Source organism: Sarcophilus harrisii, chromosome 4, assembly GCF_902635505.1.
Source record: "Sarcophilus harrisii chromosome 4, mSarHar1.11, whole genome shotgun sequence".
Classification (NCBI taxonomy): domain Eukaryota; kingdom Metazoa; phylum Chordata; class Mammalia; order Dasyuromorphia; family Dasyuridae; genus Sarcophilus; species Sarcophilus harrisii.
This window is the reverse complement of record NC_045429.1, coordinates 327777552-327804956: the sequence shown is the minus strand read 5'-3', so window position 1 is coordinate 327804956 and position 27405 is coordinate 327777552. Positions and strand designations below refer to the sequence as shown.

General features: G+C 46.9%; 1 protein-coding gene across 7 annotated transcripts in view; it reads left to right on the top strand.

Moving 5' to 3' along the window:
• FMNL1 (formin like 1) overlaps window positions 1–27405 on the top strand; it is a 49324-nt gene that overhangs the window by 15559 nt on the left and 6360 nt on the right. For 2 of the 7 annotated variants that reach the window (XM_031965981.1, XM_031965982.1), the window contains exons 2-18: window positions 2422–2505; window positions 6763–6876; window positions 7582–7655; window positions 8431–8514; window positions 9772–9921; window positions 10309–10326; window positions 11593–11701; window positions 16767–16843; window positions 16983–17076; window positions 22202–22276; window positions 22686–22796; window positions 23508–23657; window positions 24323–24424; window positions 24620–24890; window positions 25572–25892; window positions 26273–26394; window positions 26694–26896. In XM_031965981.1, coding sequence (XP_031821841.1) covers window positions 2422–2505; window positions 6763–6876; window positions 7582–7655; window positions 8431–8514; window positions 9772–9921; window positions 10309–10326; window positions 11593–11701; window positions 16767–16843; window positions 16983–17076; window positions 22202–22276; window positions 22686–22796; window positions 23508–23657; window positions 24323–24424; window positions 24620–24890; window positions 25572–25892; window positions 26273–26394; window positions 26694–26896 — 2159 coding nt within the window. The remainder of the gene's footprint in view (window positions 1–2421; window positions 2506–6762; window positions 6877–7581; window positions 7656–8430; window positions 8515–9771; window positions 9922–10308; window positions 10327–11592; window positions 11702–16766; window positions 16844–16982; window positions 17077–22201; window positions 22277–22685; window positions 22797–23507; window positions 23658–24322; window positions 24425–24619; window positions 24891–25571; window positions 25893–26272; window positions 26395–26693; window positions 26897–27405) is intronic. The other 5 variants (XM_031965985.1, XM_031965987.1, XM_031965983.1 and 2 more) reach the window with 3 other exon arrangements.

Here is a 27405-nt window from a genome sequence, read left to right as displayed (position 1 = left end):
CCAAAACATGTTAAATATGTTAAATCCAATATACGTATATATAAAATATGAAATATTTTGCTTCTAAGCTTGCCCTGCAGCCACTCGGCCATTCCTCCTGGGGTTGCAGGGTGAGAGCCACCAGAGGAGACATAAGTCATTTCCTGTTTCATAACTGGGGGAGAGGGAAGATGTTCCCCCACTCTCTTCCCCAACCTGGCTCTGGTCTGTCTGTGGGGAACAGGCCACTGGGCCTGGACCATTACCACATTTCCTGTGGGGGTGGGCCCAGGAGGAACGGTTAGAAAATGGCGGCTCAAAGGCATCATTTCCTGTTATCAGGAGGACAGTCCCCCAGGCAGTGATTTGGGGAGAAGGCTTGACCCCCTCCAACATTCAGAGGTTCCCTAGGGCCACACTTCAGTTCTGAGTCTTCCTGGAAAGGTTGAGGAGAGAGGCTCCATGGGACGCCGTGGCCCAAACCCTTCCCCCTTGAAGAGCAGACACATGTGGCAGAAAGGGGGTCTCTTTACATTTCTCTAAGGGGCAGTCTATGGATGGCTTTCAGTGTGTCCATGAACTTGAATGGGCAAAAAAACAAACTTTTATTTTCATTTATTTAGAATTTAACATTTATTGAGCATTTCCTTCAATTATTTAAAAACGTTCTTCTGAGAAGAGGTCCATAGACTTCACCCAGACAATCAGAGGGGTCTGCGAGAGAGAGAAACTTCTGGGCTGTAAGGGGGCCAGGCCAGGAGGGCTCATGATAAAATCTGCACTCATGAAAACTTTGGGATTTTGCAGTGTGTGGGAATCCGTATGGGGCATGTAAGTTGGAGAGCACTGATGTTCCCGGGGTGTATACTAGAACATTAGTACGGGTGTGAGAGCATTGTATGTGTACATAAGGACGCTATTGTGTGTGTGGGATGTTCAAGAGAATTAGTATGTGGGAGTGTGTGTGGGATAACCTTTGGGCAACAATAACAAGAGCCAACAATCATACAAAACTTTATGGGTTTGCCAGGAGTTGACATTAATCCTATGGATTCCTCACAACAACCGCAGGAAGCAGGGACTGTTATTAACCCCTTGTTCCAATTTTACAGATGAGGAAACGGGGTTGGTTGTTCAGGGTCCTACAGAAGGTAGATTCTGAGTTAGGATTTGAAACTAGGTGCTCCAGTTAAATTCTCTGCACCGTACCAAGTAAAGAGGTGTGTATGGGATGTGGATATGAGCAAAGGGGATGTTTATATACATGTATATGAATGGGTGGTTAGGGAATATGTAAGTGAAGGGGATGTGGATGTGGATATAAGCAAAGAAGCAGAGATGTGTGTGTATATGTGTGTGTGTGTGTGTGTGTGTGAGAATGGATTGCTAGGGGTATATCTAAGTGAAGGGGACTTAATGTACATGGTCAAAGGGAGATGGCACACTGGGTAGGGGAGGAGCAGAGGAAGAAAAAGAGAGTTGTGACCTGGAGTTCTCTTTAGGGATGTCAAATTGGGAGTTTAAATTTCTGTTTGACCTTTGAGATAGAATGAGCCTGGCCCTCCGGGCTATTGAAAAGCCTTTGGGTCCCCTAGAGTTCCTCATCGGGTGGTCCCTATAACGCCCAACTAGTTCAGCAACCCCGGGGAAAAGAGGCCCTTGTGATTAGAAGCAGGAGAGTGTAAATCCAGCTTGCAGATTTTTCCACTGAGGGTCGGTCATGGAAGGAGGATGAGAGAGAGAGACCATTTGATCTTTTTTTCTCTAAGACTCAGATTTCTAAGGGCAACATCACCCAAGGGAATTCCCAGGTAGGGGCTAAGTCAAACCCAAGAAGCTGAAAGCCCCGGCCCGGTGGCTTGTCTTATTTCCTGTGGGGTGTGTTTCCTCTCCAAAACCCCCTTCCCACATGAGAAACCATGACTCACCTTTCTCAGCTCCCCAGACTTGAGCTTCTCCCATTTTCCAAGCAAAATGGCGACTCTGTACCCCTCAGGAACCCCGAAAAGCCTACAGTGGAGCACTGGGATTTGAGGGATGGGGAGGAGGCTCTCCTCAGAGTAGTTTGCTGGGGGTTAAGATGAATGATACTCTGGAGAGTGTTTGGGCAGGTATGGGGGGCTACACACATGTGCACAAGGGTGTTTAGGCGGCCCATGGGCAGGGCTGGCCCCCTATACATAGCATAGTCCTCACACCAGGTCAGGAAGAAAGTAGGCCGTACCTGAGTCAGGGATGGAGAAGTTGGGGCCTATAAGGTTAAAGAACAGGTCCTTGAGGGAGCTGAAGCCCCACCTCCCCTTTCACCCTAGGCTCTATTGCTGTGGGATCCTCCTCACAGACTTGGGGGGGGGGGACTCTGTCTTTGCCCGTCTTCCCCTGACTTGTTCCTCTTCCCCAGCCACTAATACTTCTATTGATTTGTCTCTTTGCCCCTGGCAGAACTGTATGAACCTGCCCCCGGATAAGATACAGCTTCTGAGTCAGTATGACAGCGAGAAAAAGTGGGAGTTGATCTGTGACCAGGTAAGAGCAAAGTGGGACCCTCCCCTATGGGATATGGGGGTGAGGAAGAGGGAGTGGGGAATGGGAGAGGGTAGAAGCAGGGCAGGAAGCTCTAATAGTCCTTCAGCTGGTATGATGAGGGGAAACAAAAAGTCTGGTGGGAGGGATAGCCGGTGGAGGGAAGGAGTTATGACCTAGATTTAGAGCCTGGAGTGGAGTGACTTATGCAGATCTTAGGAATCCCCCCCTCCCAACTTTCCCCATGAGATATAGAGCACCAATTTAGTCACTAACTGGTTAGATAAAGAACATTTAGTCTGAAGAGCTCAGGGCTGCCCTGAGAGCAATCAGAAGCATTGCTCCAATATTCTGGTAGCTCAGTGTTCTCATTAAAGAGGGCACCTTCTCTAAGGACGCAGAACACCACCACACTGGCACAGCCCATTCCCAGCTTCCAAAGTCACCCAGCGGGGTTACACAGCTAGACCCAAGCCTTCTCTCAGTCAAGGGTCTGGGGAAGAGCAGAGGGTGACTTTAAGATCTACCATGGTAGAAGAACAGTTGACATGAAGTCGGAATACTCAGATTTCGATCTGAAGTTTCCTTGCAAACATCTGACCTCCTTCAGTCTCAGTTTCTTTATTTGTAAAATGTGGATAAGAATGCTTCCCATTGCACAAGATAGTGATTTTTATTTTATTTGGGGAGAATGCTTTGCATTCTCCTTCTTTCCTACTATAATTTCTCATCCTCCATTTGCTAATTAAACCACAAAAAAGGAAAATTAAACCCTAAAAACAAGTACTCATAGTCAAGCAAAGTGAATTCCCTCGTTGGTTAAAATGTATAGTCCATTCTGCCTCTTGAGTCTGCCGTCTCTCCATCAGGAGAGGACGGCATGTTTCATCTTTATGTATCTGGAATGGTGGCTTGATCAGTGCCTTGAAGAAGAAATCACCAAAGTGATTTAGTTTTTTTTTAAATGTAATATTGTTATTATTGTACGTATTGTTCTCCTAGCTCTGTTTACTTCACTCCATAACCGTTCATACAGACTTAAGCTGTCCATTTTTGTTATTTCTTATGGCAAAATAATAGTCCTTTACATTTCTACACCATAATTGGTGTGGATCTTCCTCAACAGGTGGGTATTCCCTTATTTGTAAGCTTTTTGCTGCTACTAAAAGGACTAATTTTTTTTCCCCTGAAGCAATTGGGGTTAAGTGACTTGCCCAGGGTCACACAACTAGTGTGTGTTAAAATATTAAAGTATTAAATATCCAAGAACAGATTTGAACTCAGGCCCTCCTGACTTCAGGGCTGGTGCTCTATTCATTGCACCATCTAGCTGCCCTAAAAGGACTATTAAGAAAAGAATTGTTGCAATATTTTTGTACATGTGGGACATTTCCCTCTTTCTTGAATCTCTTTGAGGTTATATATCTTATAGTTATATGAGTTATTTACATATATATATATATATATATATATATATATATATAGAGAGAGAGAGAGAGAGAGAGAGAGAGAGAGAGAGTTATATGAAGTTATATACCTTCTAGTTATTGCTGTATCAGAATATGTGCTTCAGAGAGTGATAAGTGAGAATGACTAGCCTTTATACAGCACTTATAGCACAGATAGCATTTATATAGATTTGCAAAGAACCATTTTATCTTTGCAGCCATCCTGGGAAGTAGGTGCTGATATCCTTGTTTTACAGAGGGGGACACTGAGGTCCTTTCCCCTGTTTGATACTTCCCTTATCTTCGCTCTGCCCTGCCCTTGCCCGTCAGCTCTGCTGTTAGCAGTTACTCAGGAGGGAGGGGCTGGCAAGGCCTCTGCAGTGAGGGATGGAGAGACATAAAGGAGCCTTCTCTCCCAGCAAGCAGCTGGGGGGGAGGAAGGCTGAGTAAGGAAAGCTCCCCGGGGACCTAGGGCTGGGTCCTGGCTCTCCTGCTAATGGCACGGTGGAGCTGCTTTGCTGAGAATCTCCATGGGGGGTGGGATGGGGGGGATGGTTGGCAAGGGCCCGAGCTGGGAACCGGGGGTCCCGACTCACAGATCTGGGGGCACGGCAGAGGCTGGCATAAAGGGACGGGGGTGGGGTGGGCGTGGGCCAGTCCCGTTAGAAGCAGGTCTGGGCAGTAGGCCAAGGTTCTGATGGGTCCCCATGACTTGGGAATATACTTTAGCTTGAGAGTACGTCCCCAGGCAGGGGCCTGCAACAGCTAGTGAGTGTGTGTGGAGGGGGGGTGCTTTCTGCCTACCGAGACCTCTGCAGCTGCCATTCCTGGGCTGGGCAGATGGCTTGAGGGGGTGGAAGGCACTGGGAAGGCGAGGGGCCCAGGAGCGCCAGCCTTAGGGATGCGCCGCCCGGGCCATGGGAAGGTGGGCCGAGGGGGGCTGCAGAACTTGCCCCCCCTGGCCCCGAGCCCCGCCCTTGGGCCGAGGAGGAGCCTGGCATCTGGGCCCACTGCCCGAGGTGGCAGCGTGGGGAAGCTTGAGGGAGCCATCTAGCGGTGTTTCCCGGCCATACAAGGCAAGGCCTCTAGGGCTTTCCTGGGGCCGAGGGTGTGGTCGGAGGGTGAAGGTGAGGCGCGCTTTCCAACATCCCTTTCAACTAAACAGCGCCCTCTCCCTCCGCGCACACGCACGTCCGGGGGGTTTATACACATATAAATTATATCTATCTGAGTTCAATATGAATGGGGGGGGGTTCGGAGCCAGGAAAAGCCTTTCCCCACAGTCACCAAAGTCAGCATCCTAAGCATGGGTATTCCCTTCTAACCGATGAGAGCACTGGGATTATCCCCCTGCTCCTTTACAAGGGCCTCTGGCCTCCTGAGCTCTGGGAAGGGGCGGCCCGAGTGCTAGGGAAAGGGCTGTGCCATTTGGCCGCGCTGAGTGCCAGGGATGGGGTGGGAAAGCAGGGGAAACGAGTGTTAGAGATCTGCCTAAGGAACCGTTCCTCAGGGGGCAGCTGGGAGGCACGGGGGGAGAGCGCCAGCCCTGAAGTCTGCCCTCGGACACGGAGCCCTTCCTGGCTGTGGGACCCTGGGCAGGTCACTTACCCCCAACTGCCTCAGGGAAAAACCAAACAAGAAAACAATTGTTACTGTCCAATTCAGGATCGCAGGGACTTTCACCACACAAGAAGCTGAGACAGATACAAGTTGATGTCATGAGTCTGGCTTCCTTTCTGTTTCTCAGAGAAGGGACTGAGGGACAACGACGAACGGCCCCTTCCGCCCTTCATGTCCCTTTCTTTGAGCCTGCCTTTTTTAGGCTTCACGCACCTGGATGCCCTCGTTTCTTTTTCCCTTCCCACCTCCGTTTCCTTCACAGGTGCAGATCTAGGGTTTCTTGCAGAACAGATTATGACTGATTATCCCCGGATTTAAAGCCAGAAGACTAGAATTCAAATCCTCTCTTTGTGTTCATAGGACCAGTTTTAATGAATGGCTTTTATATTACTCTTTAAGGTTTGCAGGCATCTAGGTGGTCCAGTGGGTAGGATGCTGGGCTTTCAAATCTTCCTAGCTGTGTGACCCTGGGGGAGTCACTTAATCCTATTTGCCTCAGTTTCCTAATCTGTGAAATAAACTGGAGAAGGGAATGCAAACCACTCTAGTATCTAAAGTAACTCATCTGATCCTTATAGCAATTCTTGGAGATGGATGCTACTGTTATTCCCATTTTACAGATGAAATAAAGACATGCCCAAAGTCACACATATCTGAAGCAGGATTCAAAGTCAGTTTTCTGGATTCCAAGCCAGCGCTCCATGTAGTTTGCTGCCCAGATAGAGCTTTCAGGGATCTTTGTGGTCATGTAGCCCAGTCTTTTCCTTTTACAGATGAGGAAACTGAGGCCCTAACACTTGAATCACTTGTCCAACGTCACACAGATAGTAAATGACAATATTAGGCTTTGAATCCATTTCCTTTGATGTCAGATCCTCTGTTTTTGTTTTTTCATTTTATGTGTTTTTTCCCCCCAACTTTTCTTTGGCAAATCATTTAGCTTTTCTGGGTTTCTGTTTCCTCATATGTAAAATGAGGAATTTGGCTGGAGTGATCACTGAGGTTTATTTTAGCTCAGACTTTATCATTCTATGCCCTTCTTCCTTTCCCCTCCATCACCTTTGCTCAGCTCTCCCCATCTGTGCCTGGGGCCTCCAGGTGGGTTCTATAGTGTGTGTTGGATAACGCAGATGTATAGCCGGGCTATGGAAGCACTCAAAGACTCTCCCCCTTTCTTTTCCCTACCTTCCAGGAGCGGTTTCAAGTCAAGAACCCCCCAGCTGCCTATATCCAAAAGCTTAAGAGCTACCTGGAGACAGGTGGAGTCAGCAGAAAGGTGACAGCTGATTGGATGACAAACCTGGGGGTATCTTCCTCCTCTTATATGGTCTTGCTTCTCTCACACCCTGGGCACCAGGAATAGAGAATGTGTGTGGAGGCATGTGTGTGTATGTACAAGTGAGAGAGGAGTCTGGCACAAATAGGAGAAATCTGTGCTGGTCCGTAGCTGGGGCCAGTGTCCTAGCACTCACAAGGAGGTGGGAGGAAAGGGAGGCAGGAGCATGAAAAGAGGTAACCCCAGGCTGTGTGTGTGTGTGTGTGTGTGTGTGTGTGTGTGTGTGTGTGAAAGAGAATCATACAAAGACTGAGAGAGAGAGACAGAGAGAGGAGAGAGAGAAAGAGACAGACAGAGACAGAGAGACAGAAAAGGGAGAGAGAGACAGAGACACAGAGAAAGAGACAAAGACAGAGAGAGAGACAGAGAAGGGAGAAAGAGAGAGACAGAGAGAAAGAGACAGAGAGAGAGAGAGACAGAAACAGAGAGAGAGAAAGAGAAAGACAGAAACAGACAGAGACAGAGAGAGACAGAAAGAGAAAAAAAGATGAGAGAGAGAGAGATTATGTTTATATGTGTGTTTAAGAGACAGAGATAGAGACTGTGTGTGTGAATGTTTGTGTGTGTGTTTGCTTTCCTGCTGCCATCTGAGGAACCTCGGTGAACTCTGAAAAGAGGCAGGGTGGACAGACTGGGGTTCCTACCTACCAGGTTTCCTCTGCCTTTGGTTTATAGTTTAAGAGGCGAGTCCAGGAATCCACACAAGTCCTTCGGGAGCTGGAGATTTCACTGAGGACCAACCACATTGGGTGAGTGAGGACCTCTGGACTTCCCCTGTCACAGCAGATCTGGCTGACCCCTGAGTTAAGGTGCAAGTCTCTAGATCCCTTGTTCTTGCTTTCTCACCCATAGTCAGAGCCTTGTTCCAGGCTGAGGTGTCTCTGTATTGCAGGGAGAGGGAAGAATTATATCCATTGAAAACAGGAATTTTTCGCCATTTCTGTATATCATGGATTTCTTTGGCAGTCTAGTAAAGTTTTTGTATCCATTTCAGAATTAATGTTTTTAAATGCACAAAATAAAATACATAAGATTATGAAGGAAACGACATATATTGTTGAAATACAACTTTCAAAATAAATACAACTATCAAAATATTTTTTAAAATAAGTTCACGAACCTTTGGTTAAGAACTTCTTTCTTAAAATTTACTGCACACTCTGTATCCTGCCACAGACTTGGGGGTGCCTTCCCTCCCTCCCTTTTCTTCCAGCAGGAGATGGGGAGGGACTCTTTCTCTTCTCCATCTATCTAGACCCCCCTTTCCATACCAAGCAGGGATGATAATAGACCTTGTGCTCTGAACTTCCTGCCACGGACTAGTGCTTGGAACTCACTGCCAGGGTGTGTCTTGTGCCTGGGAGGCACCATGAGGACAGTTTCCTCGGGGAGCTGGAGGATGGCACTGAACTGTTCCCTTTCTTCTCCACCTCACTGGGCCCTTAGGTTTGGGGAAGAAGAAGGAGGGACAAGTAGCAGCTTCTGAGGAAGCTGCCTCTCTGTTCTATGTCCTTTCTCCAATAGGTGGGTTCAGGAGTTCCTAAATGAGGAGAACCAGGGCCTGGATGTGCTGCTGGAGTACCTGGCTTTCGCCCAGTGTTCAGTCACGTAAGACTTTTTCTTCATCTGCTTTTTGCCCCCTTTTACCCACCCAGGAGATCGTGAAGGTAGGTAACAGTTCTGACATTATATCCTCCTTCCCTCCACCTCAAGCCTTGGGCTAGTGCTCAAGCATTCCTTTTTTTTATTTTTATTTTTTGAGGAGATTGGAGTGAAGTGATTTCCCCACAGTCACACAATTTGAACTCAGGTCCTCCTGACTCTAACACCAGTGGTCTATCCCCTGTATAATCTAGCAGAGAAGCCTGAGTGGTTCTTTTGGCCTTTCCCTCCAACTCCCATATCCTTAACATACATTTACACTCAATCCACTCTCATGGGACCAAGGGCCCTGTTCTTGGATGGTGTGAGAAATAGCAATGGAGAGACCCGAGAATAATCCACAGTCTCAGGGTAGTTACCATGGCATTGAGCCTTAATGACGAGCATAGATTTGATGATTGGAGGATTTGAGTTCAAATCCAGAGCTGTATCCCTTCAAGCATTTTTTTTTCTTCGAGCATTTATTAAGCTTCTGCTATGTGCCAGACACTGTTTTGGAGATTTATAGACACAACGAAATAGTCCTCAAGGAGCTTTCATCCCATTGGGGCTTGTGAGTAAAGACAATCTAAAAATAAGAAAAAATCTAGATAGATAGGGAAGAGAAATATCTCATAGAAAATAAGTAAAATACAAATTGTTACTACTGGGCATATCCTCCCTGCTCTTTTGGGACCTCAGTTTCTTCATCCATAAGATTGGATAAGCAGGAATAAGGTTCTTTCTGTCTCTTTGTAGTGCCTGTGTGGTCTCCATAATGCCAGAGGCAGTGAGTGCATATCTAGCCTCAGACACTCACTAGTTATATGATCCTGGGCTTAAGCTCTGTTTACTTCAATTTCCTCAAATGTAAAAAGAGGATAAAAATAGCACCTCCTTCCTGGGTTGTCTTGAGAAACCAATGAGATAGTATTTGTGGAGTCCTTAGCATAGTTCCTGGCCCATCATCTGTGCTGCTTAACTGTTAGTTGTTGTTATCAGCAGCAGCATCCCCATCAGAAGCAACTGGGTGGTCCTGGGCCTGCAAGCAGGAACATCTGAGTGTTTTAGACTCTCAGTAGCTGTGTGACCCTGGGCAAGTCACTTAGCCCTGTTTGCCTTTCTTAATTATATCAAAGGGAATAATTACAGCACTTACAGGTGGCTAGAAGGACCAAATCAGATAGTGTTTGTAAAGTGCTCACCAGTACATCTGCCCCACAGGTATGACATGGAGAGCATGGATAATGGCAGCCCCAGTCCAGAAAAGAGCAAGCCTTTGGACCAGTCAGTGGAAGATCTCGGCAAGGGCTCTCCACCTTCCTCCTCCTCCTCCTCCCTGTCCCAGGGCAAGGGTCGCCACCTGACTGTCAGGTAACTAGGACTGATCTGATCTGATTAGGACCTCTCTGAGGTGAGCATTCAGAGCCCTTAGAAGCCTGCCCAAGAAGTGCCTGGGGGGACATCCTTGTCTTGCTTGGCCAGAGGCGGGAAGCAGGTGACCTTTGAGATATTTGGGAACTGCAGGGAATGGATATGGAATAATAAACCATGCTCGCTGGGCACTTGGGGATGATGGAAGGAAAGCAACTAAGGGAGGGTTGGCAGCAGTGGTTGTGCCAGGTGGTTAATTCCGGCCTGGTGATGGAGAGCTATCCCATGCCTAATAATAAAATCATAAATGTTGAATTGGAAGGAAGACTTCTACTGAGACTCTTTTCTTACTCCTTCTTAACTCTTTCTTTTCTCCTGCTGCTTTAGATGTCCCCCTTCTCCCCGGTATGTAACATTCTGTCAGGAATGGGGTGCATGCTTGGGTCCTGTCTCTCTTCCCTGGGGGGTCACTTCTAGCATGAGGGGCAGGAAAATAGAAGCTGTCATCTTCCTAATTTAGCATCGTTGGGAGGTTGTCGTTGAGCTGTCCCCCATCCCAAATCTGGGAGCATTGCCACCAGGGTCATTGTAGGAAGGAGAGACTGTCCTTTCAGCTATTTGGGTACTGAATCCCAGTTCTCCATCACCACTTTGGCTGGGGGGATCAGACTTATATGGATGCTCAGCTCAAGACCTCTTGGTTTACAAAGAAAGGGGCAACACTTACTCCCTTTATGTCAGAGGTCGCCAATAATTGATTATTGGTGCCTATCAAACTTGCTTAAGCACCAAGGTCCTTTGCCATCCTGCTTAGCTGGATACTGTAAAGGGTAAATCAGACAGCCCATCTCTTGCTTACAGGGGATTTCTGGGGTCTGGTAGGTGAACAGATGCAAACGTACTTAATTTCATGTTTTAGAGCCAGGCATGAATATAAATATATATATATATATATATATATATATAGAGAGAGAGATAGAGAGAGAGAGAGAGAGAGAGAGAGAGAGAGAGAGAGAGAGAGAGACACATAAATTTGTTCAAATAGTTGTCTCCTAGAATCATTGACTGAGATTGGGAAGGGACCTTAGAGTCCATCTAGTCTACTCCACCTTGTTTTACAGATAAGGAAACTGAGACTCAATAAGAGGAAGCTGATTTGCCCAAGGTTAGTCAGGTATTAAATAGCAGAGGCCAGGACCCTAAACACCAAAAATCTTTCCTCTCTTCCTGCCATCTTCTTATTTATAAGTTAAAGTATAAGAAGAGAAGAAACTATCAATAAGCACTTCAAAAAACATTTATTATGCACCTACTTTTTACCGCTGGATCCCTACCTCCAGTTAGATGCTGGGAGATATAAAGACAGAAGGCGACAGTTTTTGCCCTCAAGGAGTTTACAAGATACTAGCATAAATGGTCTCATAGTTAATCTCTTCCCTATAGAGTTGAACAAGATCTCCCCCAGAAGATGGTTTGACATGTCTGGGTAAAAGAGGGCAACTTGTCCTTTTCCAGAAAATAGTGAAGTGTCTAGGGGTCCTAATTAGGTCTGGGCAGTGACTGGCTGGTAATTGATGGGAGGAGGAAGGGGATCTCCATCCTAGAGCTACTTCTGGGCTGTAGTAGGGCCAGGGAAAGGGGTCCCAAGAGATTCTGTCTTGTATTGCCTAGGCTAAACCCAGCTCACAGTCGGAAAACCCTGAGAAACTCCCGCATTGTCAGCCAGAAGGACGACGTCCACGTGTGCATCATGTGTCTCCGTGCAATCATGAATTACCAGGTGAGCCCAGCCTGGCCTGTGGCTAGAAAGGGGGTGGATGGAGATTGTTCAGCCCCAGCTCTTGGGGAAGCCCCTGTCCGCCACAGTCAGGACCACCAGGAAGAACCCTACCCCTTCCCAAGCAGAGGCAAAAGCCGGCCTGTGGGTTTCAGCCCGAGGGAGAAGGGCTCCTGTTAAGGCTCTGGGACAGTAGAGCCTTGGGATAATGGTGACAGGAGGTGATACTGATGATGAGGTTGCCGTGGTCACATGGGTGATGAGCCTCTCAGTACTTATCTCAAACAGCAGATGTTCCCTGTTGCTGAAATTTATTGGCAAGTTCCATAGGACTTGCCAGAGCTTACTTTCTGCTGACCTACTTGGTCTTGGAGAACCCAGTTTCACTTTTATATAATAGTAACACATCAGAGGAGGATTATGGTGGAATATAATAACATATTAAAATATATTGATACAAATAGATATTTAATAAAATGTTCAATTTAATATTTAAATCTAAATATACATATGTATACATGCATACATCTACATACATGTAAATAAAATTCTTCCCAAAGGGCCCTCTGCGCTCTATCTTCCTACCTACCCCCATTCTGCAAAAATCCTCTAATTCTTCATCTTTGCTTTGGAGATGCCTCTGGATTATTAGAGGCTGTGCTTGCAGAACCCAACCTCTAACCAGGCCTACTGAGAGAGAAGTGTTTCACATATGATCCAGAGGACCAGTTCAGAAGCTTATCAGCTCTAAGCTTGGCCCCCAGCTAGAAATCGTTTGGCCATGGCAACCCAAGAAACAAAAAGAATGCAAAATGGCCCTTAGCTCTGAGCAGTGACTTTGTCAGAGTGGCAGGAAAAGGCAGTAGAAGGAACTGTGAATCACACAGTTTCAAAACAGTTTGATTGCAGTAAGTCCTAGCATGCAGCAAAGCCTCTTAAATGAAGTCTGTAATCATCCAAAGGAGTTTGGCATAAATATGCATGTATACTTTGGATAGACACAACTGATGGAGACTAACCTGGGTCTAGAATTGGACAGGAAGAAGAAAATGTGCTGTATTGCATTTGGGAAATTAGTGTTTTTAATGATTCTAAACTTCTGATGCTCTTTGACTATGAGTCATGGAATTTCATTACTCTCTTAAGAATTAAATGGTGGGTTACCCAAAGAACAAGGGAGAGGCCCAGGGAGGAGATAGGAAGACTGCAGCATTTTACCAGCAAGCTATTGTGCACGAGACTGTGGGAGATGGCATCTGAATACATCTATGGCCAGAAGAGGATCTGGGTTGACCTTGTGGAAGGGATAATTGACAGAGATACCATGTTCTTCATTGATAATCTGGGTAATGTCAAGGGACTAGGATGATCTAGCAGACCCCCTTGTGGAAATTTTATGGGAATCCATGGGGAATGTAATATAAGGTGAGAAGACATGATCTATAATATTAGAAAACAGTAATAATAATTTAATATGCATAAGAATGAAACCTTTTGTATAGTGCTTTAGCTTAAAGCTTAAAGCTCTTGACAAAATTAGTTTCATCCCTACAACAACCCTATGAGGTAGGTGCTATTATTGTCCATATTTTACAATGAATGGATCACTGCGTCTGGAGTCAGACAGAACTGATTCATATCAACCATAGATGCTTACTAATCTGGATAAATCTGGACAAGTCACTTAACCTCAGATTGCCTCAGTTTCCTTAACTGTAAAATGGGGATAATAATATCACCTACTTCCAAGGCTTGTTGTAAGGATCAAATGAGATAATATTTATAAAAGCACTTAGCAAAATTCCTGGTATATAGCAGATGCTTAACAATAATAATAATAACAAACATTAATTTCCTTCATAATAACAATTATTATGTAAAATATATAATATGTTATATAAATAAAAATAATAATAGTTAATATTTATATAGCACTTCTTTTATGCCTGGTAGAGCCAAGAAAACCAAAGCTCTAGGTTCAAGTCCTTTTATCCAGCTATGTGACTGTGGGTAAATCATATAACTTGGTATTCTAGGATACTATGACCACGAGCTGCAGAGAAGATACTTATCTTTGCTTTATTTATTTATTTTTTTAGTTTTAAATAGTATTTTACTTTTCCAAATACATGCAAAGATAATTTTCATCATTCATTTTTGTAAAACTTTTGTGTTCCAAATTTTTCTCCCTTCCTGGCTCACCTCTTCCCTTCCCAAGACAGCAAGCAATCTGATATAGGTTCAACGTGCAATTCTTCTAATCATATTTCTTTATCCATCATGCTGTGCAAAAAAATAAAAAAAAATCAGCTCAAAAGTAATCTTTGCTTTAAAGGATCTGTCTGCTTTCAGGAGTTCCCTAGGCCAAGGAATTCATAGGTTAAATGTCTGTCTTCCTTTACATATGTTATATTTGATCCTCACAACCTTCTGAGGTCAGTGACATAGTTGATGCTATCCCTCATAATTTTAAACAAGCGTCTATAATTCAACTAAGAAGCTCAGAATCTGAACCCAGGCCTTCAGAGTCCCAGTCCATAGCTCTGTGGAATACATCATAGTTTTCATATCATTTTGTTGTAATTTGGGGATGAAGGGAGATACCGGAATTCTATTTAAACACTCTCTGTCAGCTTCACACTCTCTCCAGCCATCTGCCATTTTTTTCTACCCCCTTTCCTGGGAATGAAGAAGGTAAAAAGGTTGGAAGCCAAGGAGTGGTATGCTAGCAAATGTTCAACAGTTGACTCTCCAGAAAAAAATTATATATGTATAAATATATTTATATAATATGTATTATATTATATAAATATATGTTTTTATATATAAAATATGCATGGTACACATTTAAGTACAATCTTTATTATTGACTTCTGTCTCTTAAAATATTTTAAAATTTATTACCTCTTTATTTAATATTTACCTATTTATTTTAATAAACAAAAGATTATTTTATATAATCTTTTTAAATTTTGTGTTCCAAATTCTCTCCCTTCCTCCCACGTCTCCCTCACTCACTGAGAAGGCAAGCAATATGATATCAATTATACATGAAATCATGCAAACATCTCCATATTAGTTATATTTAAAAAAAAGAAAAATAAATAAAGAAAATTATGCTTTAATTTGCACTCAGGGTTCATCAGTTCTCTCTCTGGAGTTGGATCATTTTTCATCATGAGTCCTTTGGAATTATCTTGGATCATCATATGATCAGAATAGCCAAGTCTTTCACAGTCAATCATTGTACAATATTGATGTTATTGTGCACAATGAAGTGGAAAAAAATCCACTTCACTTTGAATTAGTTTATATAAGTCTTGCCATGTTTTTTTGGTTGTTTGTTTCTGGAACTACCTCCCTCATCATTTCTTTTTTTATAGCAGAACAATATATCCATCATAGTCATATGCTACAACTTGTTCAGCCTTTCCCCAATTGATAGACAACCCTTCAATTTCCAATTCTTTGCCATCACAAAAAGAGTTGCTATAATTATTTTTGTATATATGGGTACTTTTCCTTTTTCTCTGATCTCTTTGGGGTGCAAACTAATAGTGGTATTGTTAGGTCAAAGGGTATTCATAGTTTTATAGTCTTTTGGGCCCAGTTCTAAATTGTTTTCCAGAATGATTGTTTTATTACTCCATGAATATACCTATTTTCCCTTCAACCCTTCCAACTTTTGTCATTTTTGGTAGGTGTGAAGTGGTGCCTCAGAGTTCTTTTAATTTGCCTTTAACCATTAGTAATTTAGAGCATTTTAAAATATGATTTTAGATAACTTTGATTACTTTTTATGAAAACTTCTTGGTCATATCTTTTTACCATTTTTCAGTTGGGTTATAGATCTTATTTTTGTAAGTATGACTGAGAAATATACTTGGTATATATTTTAGAAATGAAGCCTTTATTGGAGAAATTTGTTGTAAATTTTTTTGATATTACTTCATTGCCTATGGTCTTATTTTTTAAAGACTAGAGAATCAATAAACAATAAATAAATCCCTGATTTATAGCAGTTGTTGATTTCCAAGGTGAAAATGCTCTCACTGGAAATTTAACAATCAGCTTTTTCATGTGAGCCAGTTTGAGCTGGCTCCAGCATGTCCCTGAACCTAACTGTTATTGAGAATAGGTAGAACAAGTAGCACTATTTAGCCTGGACTAGAGGAGGTTAAATAATACCTAGTTCAGGGCCTTTAAAAAGATAAAGGGATGTTTAGATAGAGAATAATGACTATAAAAGAACAGGCACTTGGATTGAAGCAAGAGATTGAAGAGAGATACTATATAAAGAAGCTGGGATTAATTAGTCATTGGGACTAGGTGACCTAAAAAAAGAGAACACTGTGAGGTGGAGGGGAGGCCATAGATGTTTTAAGTGTCTAAAGGATGCTCATGGGGAAGAAGGATTACACCCGTTCTGCTCGGGATTTAAGGGATCAGAACAAGTTGCAATGAATTGCCAAGAAGCAAATTTAAGCTTGATAGAAGGAAAATTTTTCTAATATGAGAACTTCCAGAAAGTGCAAGTGGAGGCCTTAGGAGAGCACGAGCTACCCCTTGGTGGGGTCTTCAAGCAGAGGTTGAATGAGATTTGGTGATTACTATACTCATGAGGGGTTGACAGTGAGTGACTGAGGGTCGCTGCAGAAAAATTTACTTAGAGGTGGAAGGGGGAAGGTAGAAAGTGGATGAAATTAGACCATATTCCTGCCCAAAGAGGGAACAAAGAAGGAGCTGACTCAGTCAGTCAGAAGTCTAGGTTCAGATTCTGATTCCGACACAAATACTAGTTGTGTGGCCTTGGGCAGAACCTTTCAGATTTTGGAGCCTCAGTCTTCATCTGTATAATGGGAATACTCACCCTAGCACTATGTACACAGGTCCCTGTGGTAAGTTGAGAGTCCCCCTGATTCCAGGACTAGTGTTCTCATAGTTGCACCACCTAGGCGCCTCTGCATTGTGCTTTTATTTATTTTGTTAAACATTTCCCGTGGTGTTTTCATCTGGGAGTTTTGTGGGATGGACCATGCTATAGTGATGGATGCTTCTCTCTCCCCAGTCTGGCTTCAGCCTTGTCATGAACCATCCCGCCTGTGTCAACGAGATCACCTTGAGTCTCAACAACAAGAGTCCCAGGTGAGCCGTTTCGGCCCGCTACCCCACTGCCCTGGAGTGTCCCCTTCACGGACTCCGGCTCCCACCCAGTGCCCTGCTTCTCTCTGCCCCAGCCTCCCTCCCCAGCCTGGCTCACGTTTCTCTCCAAATCTCTTTCTAGGACCAAGGCTCTTGTGCTGGAGCTGCTGGCTGCCGTGTGTCTGGTGCGGGGGGGACACGAGATCATTCTGGCTGCCTTTGACAACTTCAAAGAGGTACGGCGGCCCCCCGCCCTTCGGTCAGCCCCCTTCCTGCCGCTCTGGGCTGGTCGGGGGAGGCCCGGCCTTACTCCGGTGGGCCGTGGCAGGGAGGGGGTTCTGTAATAGATCCTGGTCCTGGGCCTGGGAGGCCTGGATTCCAAGGAGGGGCAGGCTGAGGGACTGGCTACCTACCTGTCCTCTAGGCAAAGGCCTGAGTCTGGGGCCGCTGCTGCCCCTTGGCTGTTGACATCCTGTGGGGCTCGAGGGTCCAGAGATTCGTGGGGCAGCAGGTCAGAACCTGGCACTCCTTTGTTTACCTTCCTAGCTGTGTAGCCTTGGTCAGGTTCCCTGCAAGGAGACTAAAATACCATCTATAAATGGGAATGTTTTAGATTTCCTAGTCTCAAAAAGTCATAATTCCTATCTCAGCTAAGAACCAGGGCACTTACATCTTGTTTTATTCATTATACCTAGCACAGTGCCTCCTGGGGTTGCTAGTATCTTAGTAATCTATTAACAATAATAATGCTAGCATTTTAGCGGGCACCTCAAGGAAAGTTCTATAATGTGCTTCGTATGTATTACCTCATTTGATCTTTACAGCTGTAAGTTAGGTGTTTTTGTTGTTCCCATTTTACAGATGAGAACATTTGAGGCTGAGAGGCTGAATAACTTGTCTAGGGTCTGGGAAAGGTCTGAGGCAAGATTCAAACTTTGGCTCTCACTACCTCCCTGCCTTGATGGATTATTTGGGGGAGAACAGGCTTGGGTGGGGTCTGAGAGCCTCTTCTTGGGGTCATTACTGCATTTTTCTAGGCCCCTCCAGCCCCACACTTAGAGTATGATCCAATCTGTGCCCTGGATGCAGAGGGAGGGAGCTCCCAGCTCGACCATGGAGGAAGCAGTCTCCATAGTCAAGGGCTCCCCATTTGGTGAGGGAGATCTAGCAGCCCTCAGTCTGACCAGGGAGCGAGACACCTCTCATCCCGGCTTGTCCCATAAAATATCAGACATGGGGAAGTATGGATTCTGGAGGCAAGTGTATGGGAAACCCGAGGAGAGTGAATGAATGGAGCAGATGGGTGGGGGAGGATGACTTAGTTTGTAAAGGCCCACTTAGGATCTTGAATGGGCCTGGGAAGAAGAGGGTGAATCAAGGCTGGGTCTAGAAGGTCTCCAGACCTCCAAGACACCTCCTCTTTGCTCCATCCTGTGGCCCTGTTCCCCCTTCCCTGTTTCTGTCCCTAATCTCTTACTCCAAAACCTGTGAGTACCCCCAAATGGTTAATCAAAGAATTTAGAATTCGAGGGGACCCCAGAGCTCATCCCATCACACCTGATTTTCTTTTTTTAACAAATGATGAAACCGAGTCCTGTTGAGCTTAATTGAGTTGCCCAAAATTACACAGCCAGTATTTTTCCCCTTGATGTTCCTTTTCCTAATCAAAACCTTATTCAATGATTGAACTTGCTGCCTCTAGCTTGAGTCATTCCCAATTCCTCAGTCCCTTGTGGTGGGGCTTAACCTTCTCTGCTCCTAGGGGAACTAAGTTCTCTCTCCTTCCTCCCTCCATCCCTTTCTTTTCTCTCCCTCTCTCCCCCTTCTCTCCCTCCCTGTTTCTTTCCCTCTCTCCCTTTCTCTTTCCCTCCCTCTCTCTCTTCTTTTCCCCCTGCTTCCTTCCCTCTCTCTCTTCTCCATCTCTTTCCCCCTCCTCACTCTCTCCCCATCTGTCTCTCTGCCTCCTCTCTTTTCCCCGCTCTCTCCTTCCCCCCCTTTCTCCACTTTTCTCTCTCTTCCCTTCTCCTCTTTTTCCCCTTTCCCTCTACCCCCCCCCCCCAAACTTTTTTTTTCCTTTTTAGAAAAGTCTGCTCCTTTAAAGGAGTCATCTCCTGGCACTCATTAGTCTCCTTCCCCCATATTCTGCCTGTGCTCAGCTATTAATACATCCAAGCTAGGTAGTGTCTGAGAAATTGTCAGCCTCCGGAGAAAAATGGAATATGGGAGGGGAGGTACAGTGACTCATAGCTGGGGGAGTGGTATGGGTTTTCCTGGTGGTTGTGTAGGGGAAATAAGGGAAGAGTACAATTGCCCTACTTACAGACTGTTGGGGGAAGGCCCCTGATCTATGGATCAGGTAATCAGATAATGAATCAACAAGCATTTACTAAGCACTTACTACATGCAGGGCTGAGCCAACCTCTGGGGACCCAGAAATAAAAGTGAAACAGCCCCTGCCCTCAAGAAGCTTACATTCCAGAAAGGGAAGACAAGATGTATACATGAATGTTTGTGTAAGATGTTGTCATGGGTGTCCACACTTTCCCCCTCTCCCCAGTTAGGGAGGGTTTTGGTCTGCTCTGTCTCCCTCTAATGCCTCTCCAGGCATTGAATCTTATTTTTCTGAGACATAACTACCCACTGTTCAGAACCCTCATGGAACTGACTTTTGATTGCTCAGAGGAGAGGGTCCCTGCTGTGGGATTGAGTAGGGATTTTAAAATTAAATTTTATTTTGTTTTCAAATAAAAGTCCACTTCCCCATCATTGAAAAAGCATGAAAAACAAAACCCATATTAAAACATGTATAGTCAGGCACAACAATTCCCTTATTTTTTGTTGTTTAGTCTTTTTCAGTCCTGTCTAATTCTGTGTGACCCCATTTGGGGTTTTCTTGGCAAAGATATTAGAAATGTTTGCCATTTCCTTAATTTTACAGATAAAGGAACTGAGGCAGATAGAGTTAAGTGACTTGTCTAAAGTCACACAGCTAGTAAGTCTCTGAGGCCAGATTTGATCTCAGGAAGAGGAATCTTTCAAATTCCATGCCTGGTGCTCTATTTATCACACCACTTAGCTGTCCCCAAATTCCCTCATTAGCTAGACCCCCCCAAGTTCTCAGAGTATATCACTTCTCTATCAACAGAGAAGAACCTTATTTCATCATGAATCTTCTGGAGTTGTGGTTGGTCATTGTGTGGATCACTTCCCAAAGTCATATATCTTTATGGTATATTTTTCCTGGCTCTGCTCCCTTCTGCTTCCTTCATCAGTTTAATGCATCAGACTTTGCATACAAGTTTTCTCAGGTTTCTCTGAAACCATCATCCCTTTCATTATTTTTTACCCCCCAATAGCATTCCATCACATTCATGTACCATAACTTGCCCAGCCATTCCCCAAATGATGGGCACCTCTTGGTTTCCAGTCTTTTGTTGCTATAAATATTTTTGTGTCTATCGGTCCTTTTCCTCTTTTATCTCTTTGGGGCATAAACCTAGTAGCAATATCATTGGGTCAAAGGGTATATAATTTTTTTTCTTTTTGCTGAGGCAATTGGGGTTAAGTGACTTGCTCAGAGTCACATAGTCAGGAAGTATTAAGTGTCTGAGGCCAGATCTGAACTCGGGTCCTCTTGACTTCAGGGTTGGTGCTCTAAGGAGTATATAATTTAATAGCTTCTGGGGCATTATTCCAAATTGCCTGCTGGCGGACCACTTCAGAATTCCACCAACAGGGTATTACTATACCTATTTCCCCATCTAATTTCTTTCATTATAAGTTTTTAAATGAAAGGACTGTGGAGATCAACTAGTCCAACCTTCTCATTGAGAGGCTCACTGACTTGCCTTAAAGTCATAGTAATATGTAATAGTAAATGGAGCAGACAGAATTGAGTCCTGACTACAGATTTCCCTGGCACTCTTGGTGACCACAAGCCCCAGGGGGTTCCAGCCTCTCTGCCTGCTCTGTGAATTTGGCACTTTAGCCTAGAAAAGGGAACCCAGAGGCGGGCAGGGCTGGCCCAGCTGTGAAGGAGTTCAGTGTGAGGTTTACAGAGGGGACCATGGTAACCAGCAATGCCCATGAAGTATTCAGGCCTTGGAATGGTACCCAGACTGGCGCCCTGGTCTCTCAGGGAGAACAGGACGAACTCTCCTGACTGGGGTTGTTCAGGTCATGGCCGAGGACATCGATTTCTCTGAATGCAGCTTGGGCCTGCGGTTCTGGTTCTGAGCATGGTATCAGATGACCAGACTGGACTCACAGAGCCTAGAGCTCCCCAGGAGGCAGGAGGAGAGAGGAATGGAGAGGGCCGGCCAAGTCAGGTTAAGAAGAAGGAGGAACTGAGGAAGTTTGGCTCAGTTCCTCCTTCCTCTTAACCTAACTCAGAGTAGCAGCTTCTGTGTGGGATAGTGTATAGCGTCAGGAAGACCTGACTTTGAGTCCCACTTTAGACACTTAATAGATATTTGATCCCAAATAAATCATTCATCTCCTTCGTCCTTAATTAAAAGTGTTTTTTTAAGCTTTACAAAGTGCTTTACAGATAATCTCTCATTGATCTTCACAACAATCCAGGGAAGTAGGTTCTGTTGTTATCACTATTTTACAGATGAGAACACTGGGCACAACAAAGTTAAATACTTGCCCAGGGTCACCCAACTGGGTGGTCTGAGGTTGGAGTTGAACTCAGGAATTCCTGATTCCAAGTCTTAACATTGTGTCACCCAGTTGAGTTTATTTGCTAAATGTGAGAATCAGTCTTGTGGACCTCTGAGGTCCCTTGTAGTTGTACATCTATGATCCTTTGATGTTTCAGAGAATATAGGAACACTTCAAAATTCAGCAGCTTTAAGTTATGAGAGAACAAGAGATGTGTGTGTGTGTGTGTTTTCCTGATGTCGAAGGCCTCAGTCACAGCTGAGTCGTTCTCCCCCTGTAAAACAGGGCTGCTTGTCTACCTTGTAAAAATGTGCCCCCCTCCATTTCCTAGCCTAGAAGGAAAAATACCTTGAGATCCCTAGTTGAAGAAGAAGAAATCAGTAGAGGGATAGAATAAATGGTTCTTCTGTCAGAGTCCTGCCACTTAAAGAAGACTCGTCAACATCCTCATTTACATAGAGCTTCAAGATTTACAAAGTACTCTTTTCCCATCAACCTAGTGACCTAAATGGTGTGAGTTTGGTCATCTCCATTTTACAGACGAGGAAGCTGAGCTGAGTGTCATTCTACTTAGGTCTCTCTGGCTTTAAGACTGAAAATTTTCCCATGATGTCCCAGTGACTTGGGGGTATCCAGGGACACAGACATCCTCTAGCACCCTAACTCAGCATCTGTTTTTGCCTTTTGCCCTGCAAGGTGTGTGGTGAGAAGAACAGGTTTGAGAGGCTGATGGAGTATTTCCGGAATGAAGATAGCAACATTGACTTCATGGTGAGTGGGGGGCAGTGGGGTGGGGGAGACACAGCTGTTCTAGGCTGGTCCATTGGGTCACACTAGAAGCTTCAAGCTAGGAACTTGAATGCCTAGATCATTCACTGGGTGGCTTCGGACCTATGTTATCTCCCCAGAGGAAGCTTTATTGGTCCCTGAGGCTTCTTTGGAAGGCCTGAAGCCTCAGGGAATCTGTACTGTTGGGAAAACTGTAGGGAAAAGTGTTAGGGTATTGAGGAAAGGGGATGCTAAGAACTGAGAGAAGAGTTTGAATGGATTTGGAATAATGGGGAGGGGAAACAGGGAGCAGGTGAAACTGAGGAAAAGAAGGTTAGGAGAATGGGCTGGCAATTGCAAGTTACCCAGTTGCCACTCTCAGAAACTGACCGTCAACTGTCCCTGTCCCCAGGTGGCTTGTATGCAGTTTATCAACATCGTGGTGCATTCCGTGGAGAACATGAATTTTCGAGTCTTCTTGCAGTATGAGTTCACGCACCTGGGCCTGGACGTTTACCTGGAGGTGAGCCCTGGTGCTGGGAATCCAGCACCAGCAGCAGGAGACCTTGTTCATCCATGCTATTGTCTGAAGGTGTAACCTCGGGCTAGAAGCACAGGTGGTCAGCCAGGCCAAACCCTGGCCCTTGCCTTTGGCTCATGGGATCCTAGAATTCAGAGCTGGAAGAGACCGTCCAGTGCAAGCCCGTCATTTTATAGAGGGTCTAAGGAAGAAGTGACTTGCCCGAGATTACAGTGAGTTAGCGTTAGAAAGTGGACTGCAATTTAAGGCCCCCAGCCCCATGGGCTTTCTACTGTGCCCTTTAGCCTGAGCATGAGATGGTCTTAGACATTAACTGACTACACATTTGAGAGCAGGACATATGGACATCTGAGGAGAAACAAAACAAATCCACATGTGGTGCTTGCTGATTGTAAATAAGTGCATGAAAGCCTGGGGCTGAAAATTGTGTGCTTTTTGAGGAAAGAGCTAGGATGTCTGGAGGAAGTCATCTGTGGGGGACTTTGTGCCCTTTCTGAGTAGGGAATAAAAAAGTAAACTATTAAGTCTAATTTTTCTGATCAATTCTAGAAAGCCTTCTAGAAGAAGAGGAGTCTTTTGGGGTAATTTTTTAAACGGCCTAATTGGTAGGCCTTGCTTCTCTCCTCTGTTTGGGCGAGAGGAAGGGGCTTTTCCTGGACCTCATCCCTTTCTCTCCCTTTTCCCCGGTGGCAGAGGTTGCGGCTAACAGAGAGTGACAAGCTACAGGTGCAGATCCAGGCGTATCTGGATAACGTGTTTGATGTGGGTGCCCTCCTGGAGGACACGGAAACTAAGAATGCCGTTCTGGAGCACATGGAGGAGCTGCAGGAGCAAGTGGCCTTGGTAAGGGGGGACCAGGGAAGAGGCCCCCTTCTATTGCAGCCCCCCAGACTCAGCAAGATTCAGGGTACAGAAAGAGGGATCCCTGGAAGGAACCTGGACCACCTAGTGGTGACTCTGGGAGTCCAGGAGTCAGAACTCCTGCTCAGGTACCGACTTCTTCATCAGGGGCTCTCCCCAACCCTTGGGAGGAAACTTTGGGGTTTATTGACCTCTGCCACAAGAAGGAAGATTGGGGGAATGGATGAGCCCATTGAGCTTCTGTCTCCCACTTTGATCCTGCCCTCCCTGCCTCCCTCCCAGGCAGACTGATGCACAGGCATCCAGGACTCTGCATGGTACCCACGTTGGTGGGTATACCCCACAGAGAGAGCAGGAGAGCTGGGAGGGAAGAGGACACATTCTGGGGTCTCTGAGTGTAATGCCAGCTCTTGGACCAGAAAGAGGAGGGGGACTGGAGAATGCATTCCAGGAGGGGGGCCCACCTTCCTGCCAGCTGGCTTCCTTGTTCCCATTTCCCGCACCCGTCCCTGCTCCACACAGGGGAGAGTAAGACAGGAAGGGCCCAGAAGCGAGGGATTCCTGTCCCTCCCCCTCCTGGGTGCCCACCCCCTCGCCTGATGTCAGCAGCCACGGGTGGGTGTGCTCACCATGTGCTGGTTCCATAGCTGACAGAGCGGCTCCGGGAGGCAGAGAACGAGTCCATGGCCAAGATCGCTGAGCTGGAGAAGCAGCTGAGCAGTACCCGAAAGGATCTGGACCTGCTGCGGGTAAGGGAGGGCCCGAGGCCGGAGGTGGGGGAAGGAAGGGACAGAAGTGGCGGGGGGCATGGAGAAGGGGCAGGGTGGCAGGGCAGGACTTGGGCCGGTGAGCAAGGCTGGCACTGCCAGGTGAGACTGTGGCAGGGGCTTGATGCCCTTCGAGGGCTGATTGATCCTGTCCTTCTCTGGGGGTGTGGGACCCAGGAGCGCCACAGTGAGTGTGCCAACATGGGCACCTCCCAGCTGCCCCCGGACCCCAAGAAGGTACCAGCCCTCAGCCCCGTCCCAGCCCAGCCCTCCACCTTGGAGCTTAAGCTGGAGGAGCTGGAGAGGAAAGGGTTAATCCGAATCCTGAGAGGACCTGGAGAAGACATCACCATTGAGATCATCCCGGTTGTTGTGGCAACCCCCCCTGACACGATGATGACGACAAAACCGGAGACACTTGGGGCTCCCGCCTCCCCCTCGGGCACAGGTGTTTACAGGCCGGGTCCGGGATGGGGTGAAAGAGGCAGAGTCTGTGGTTCTGTGCTGGACCATTACAGGCTCTCCCCCTAAAGGCAGGGGCCCGGGTGGGCCTGGAAGAGGGCCCATGTCTCCCTTACGGGAGCGGTGCTCTGGGAAGGGCTGGGCTGGGACAAGAGCACCCATTTGGTGCCCCAGGCCCGCCTTGGAATCGGGCTCCCCGGTGAAGGGCCAGTGGCCGTGGGCCTCACGTTCCTCGGCCATAGATGGGAGGTTGGGCTTGAGGAGTTCGTTTGTTCCCCACACTGTCCAAGTCCTGTGAGCAGACAGTGGGTGCCCCTGAGCCTCCTGGAGACGCGGGAGCAGCTTTCACTAATGCTTCCTCGAAGTCCCCCTTCTGGGCCGGGAGTTTGGGCCAAGGGGGCCCTGGATCAGTGGGGTGTGTAGTGGACACATGGGGCAGGAGAGGGAGGAGCACCAGGGGAGACGGGGGCGGCCGGGGCTTAGAGCGTGCCTCTGATGGGTTGGGAAGGGGCAGACCTTAAAGCAGAATGCCCCTGGGAGCCCTGAGCACCAGGAAATCTGGTTTCCTAGGAAGCTCGGGGAAACTTCTGTCACCTTGTGCCATTGCCAGGATCTGCAATCTGTCTGCAAGGGGAAGATGACTGTCCAATTCTGCTGCTTTTTCTAGATCTCCCTCCTCCAGCAACTCCTCCCGCTGCACCTGTCTGTCCTGTGCCGCCACCGCCACCGCCGCCACCGCTGCCACAGTCGCCCCCAGTCTCTGCCTCTCCTGCCCCTCAGGAAACCCCACCCTCAGCACCCCCTCCCCCTCCGCCCCTTCCCGGTCACCTGGATCTGCCCCCTGCCCCACCGTTACCTGGAGCCGAACCGTCCCCAGCACCGCCGCCTCCACCTCCGCCTCCACCAGGGACCTCTGGGACAGTGCCCCCTCCTCCTCCCGGGGGCCTTCCCGGGGTCTTTGGGGGACCCACTCCAGAAACTGGTGCAGGTAAGTGGGCCCGGGAGTGAGGGGGTTCTTTTTAGGCAGGGTGTGGATATGGGCAGTGGCTCTGATGTCCCGGCCCCCTCCAGGCAGGGGAGAGGTGAGGTGTCCCTGTGTCTGGAGCTCTGCTCCAGAGATCCTGAGGGGAAACCTGCATTTTGCTGGTCTCAGACCACGTCCCTCCCCCACTCCCTCCCATCTGTCGGCCCCCTTTTCTTCCTTTTTGGTCCATCTTTCACCTGAAATAACAAACCATTTTATTCCTCGCCTACGACCCTCTGTATCATACCTCCCTTCTCCAACTCATCTCCTGGCCACTGCCCCCAACTCCGGCCACGGGCCCTGACTGGCTTCCCCGTTTCTCACCCTGTTTCTGCTCTGCGCAGTGAAGGCCAAGAAACCTATTCAGACCAAGTTCCGGATGCCAGTTTTCAACTGGGTGGCCCTGAAGCCCAGCCAGATCACAGGCACCGTCTTTACCGAGATCAACGACGAGAAGGTGCTCCAGGTACGGCCCCCTCCTCTTTGGCCCGGGAAACTTGGCCCTGTGTCCCCCCTCGGTCTCCAGGCGGGGCAGCCACACAGCTAGGGCTTTCTTACTGTTTGGGGGTCGAACCTGGGACCTAATGGCTATGGCGTGGAGCCAGCCTGGGCTGGGGCAGGATGGCCTGCGGCCTCCGGGACACGGCGCCCATCTCACCGAGTATCTGGCGGGAGAAGGCGGAGGACTAGTGCTGTGCTCCTCTGGGGCGCCTCCCCGCTCGGTCTCTGGTCCTGAATCCACGAATCCCTTCTCTTCTGTGTTAGGAACTGGATATGAGTGATTTTGAGGAACAGTTCAAAACCAAGTCCCAGGGCCCTTCGTTGGACCTGAATGCCCTAAAAGTCAAGACAGCACACAAGGCCCCCAGCAAGGTGACGCTCATCGAGGCGAACCGGGCGAAGAATCTGGCCATCACCTTACGCAAAGGCAACCTGAGCACTGACCAGATCTGCCAGGCCATCGAGACGTGAGTGCTCTGATCGCTGTCCTCTCTGCTCTCGCCATTTTCCTTTCTTTCACCTCTTGCGGAGCCCTCCTTACCCAGGAGTAGGAGAGATCTCCCGGGGTTCTCCTTCCCTTCTTATGCATAAGTTAGATACCTATGGGAGACCTTACCTATGGGAAATCTTTCTTACTTGGTGTCTCTCAAGTCCCAATTTCCTCATCTGTAAAAAGGGCATAATAATAGCATCTGCATCTCAGGGATGTTGTAAGATAAAAGTGAAATAACTTCCCACATAAAGTGCTTCATAAATGCTATCAATTTTTTTTGCTTTGTCAAAACAAATTCCCATTTTGACCATGTCTAGAAAATGTGTCTCATTCGGCAAATCAATCCGTCACTTTTCTGTCAGGAGATGGTGGGTACGGGACTCTGCCCATGCATGTATAAACTCGTGCATGGACCCAGTGATGTGTCTACAGATGGGGAATCTACCTCTCTTGCTACCCATCTCTTCCATCTGCCATGTTCTT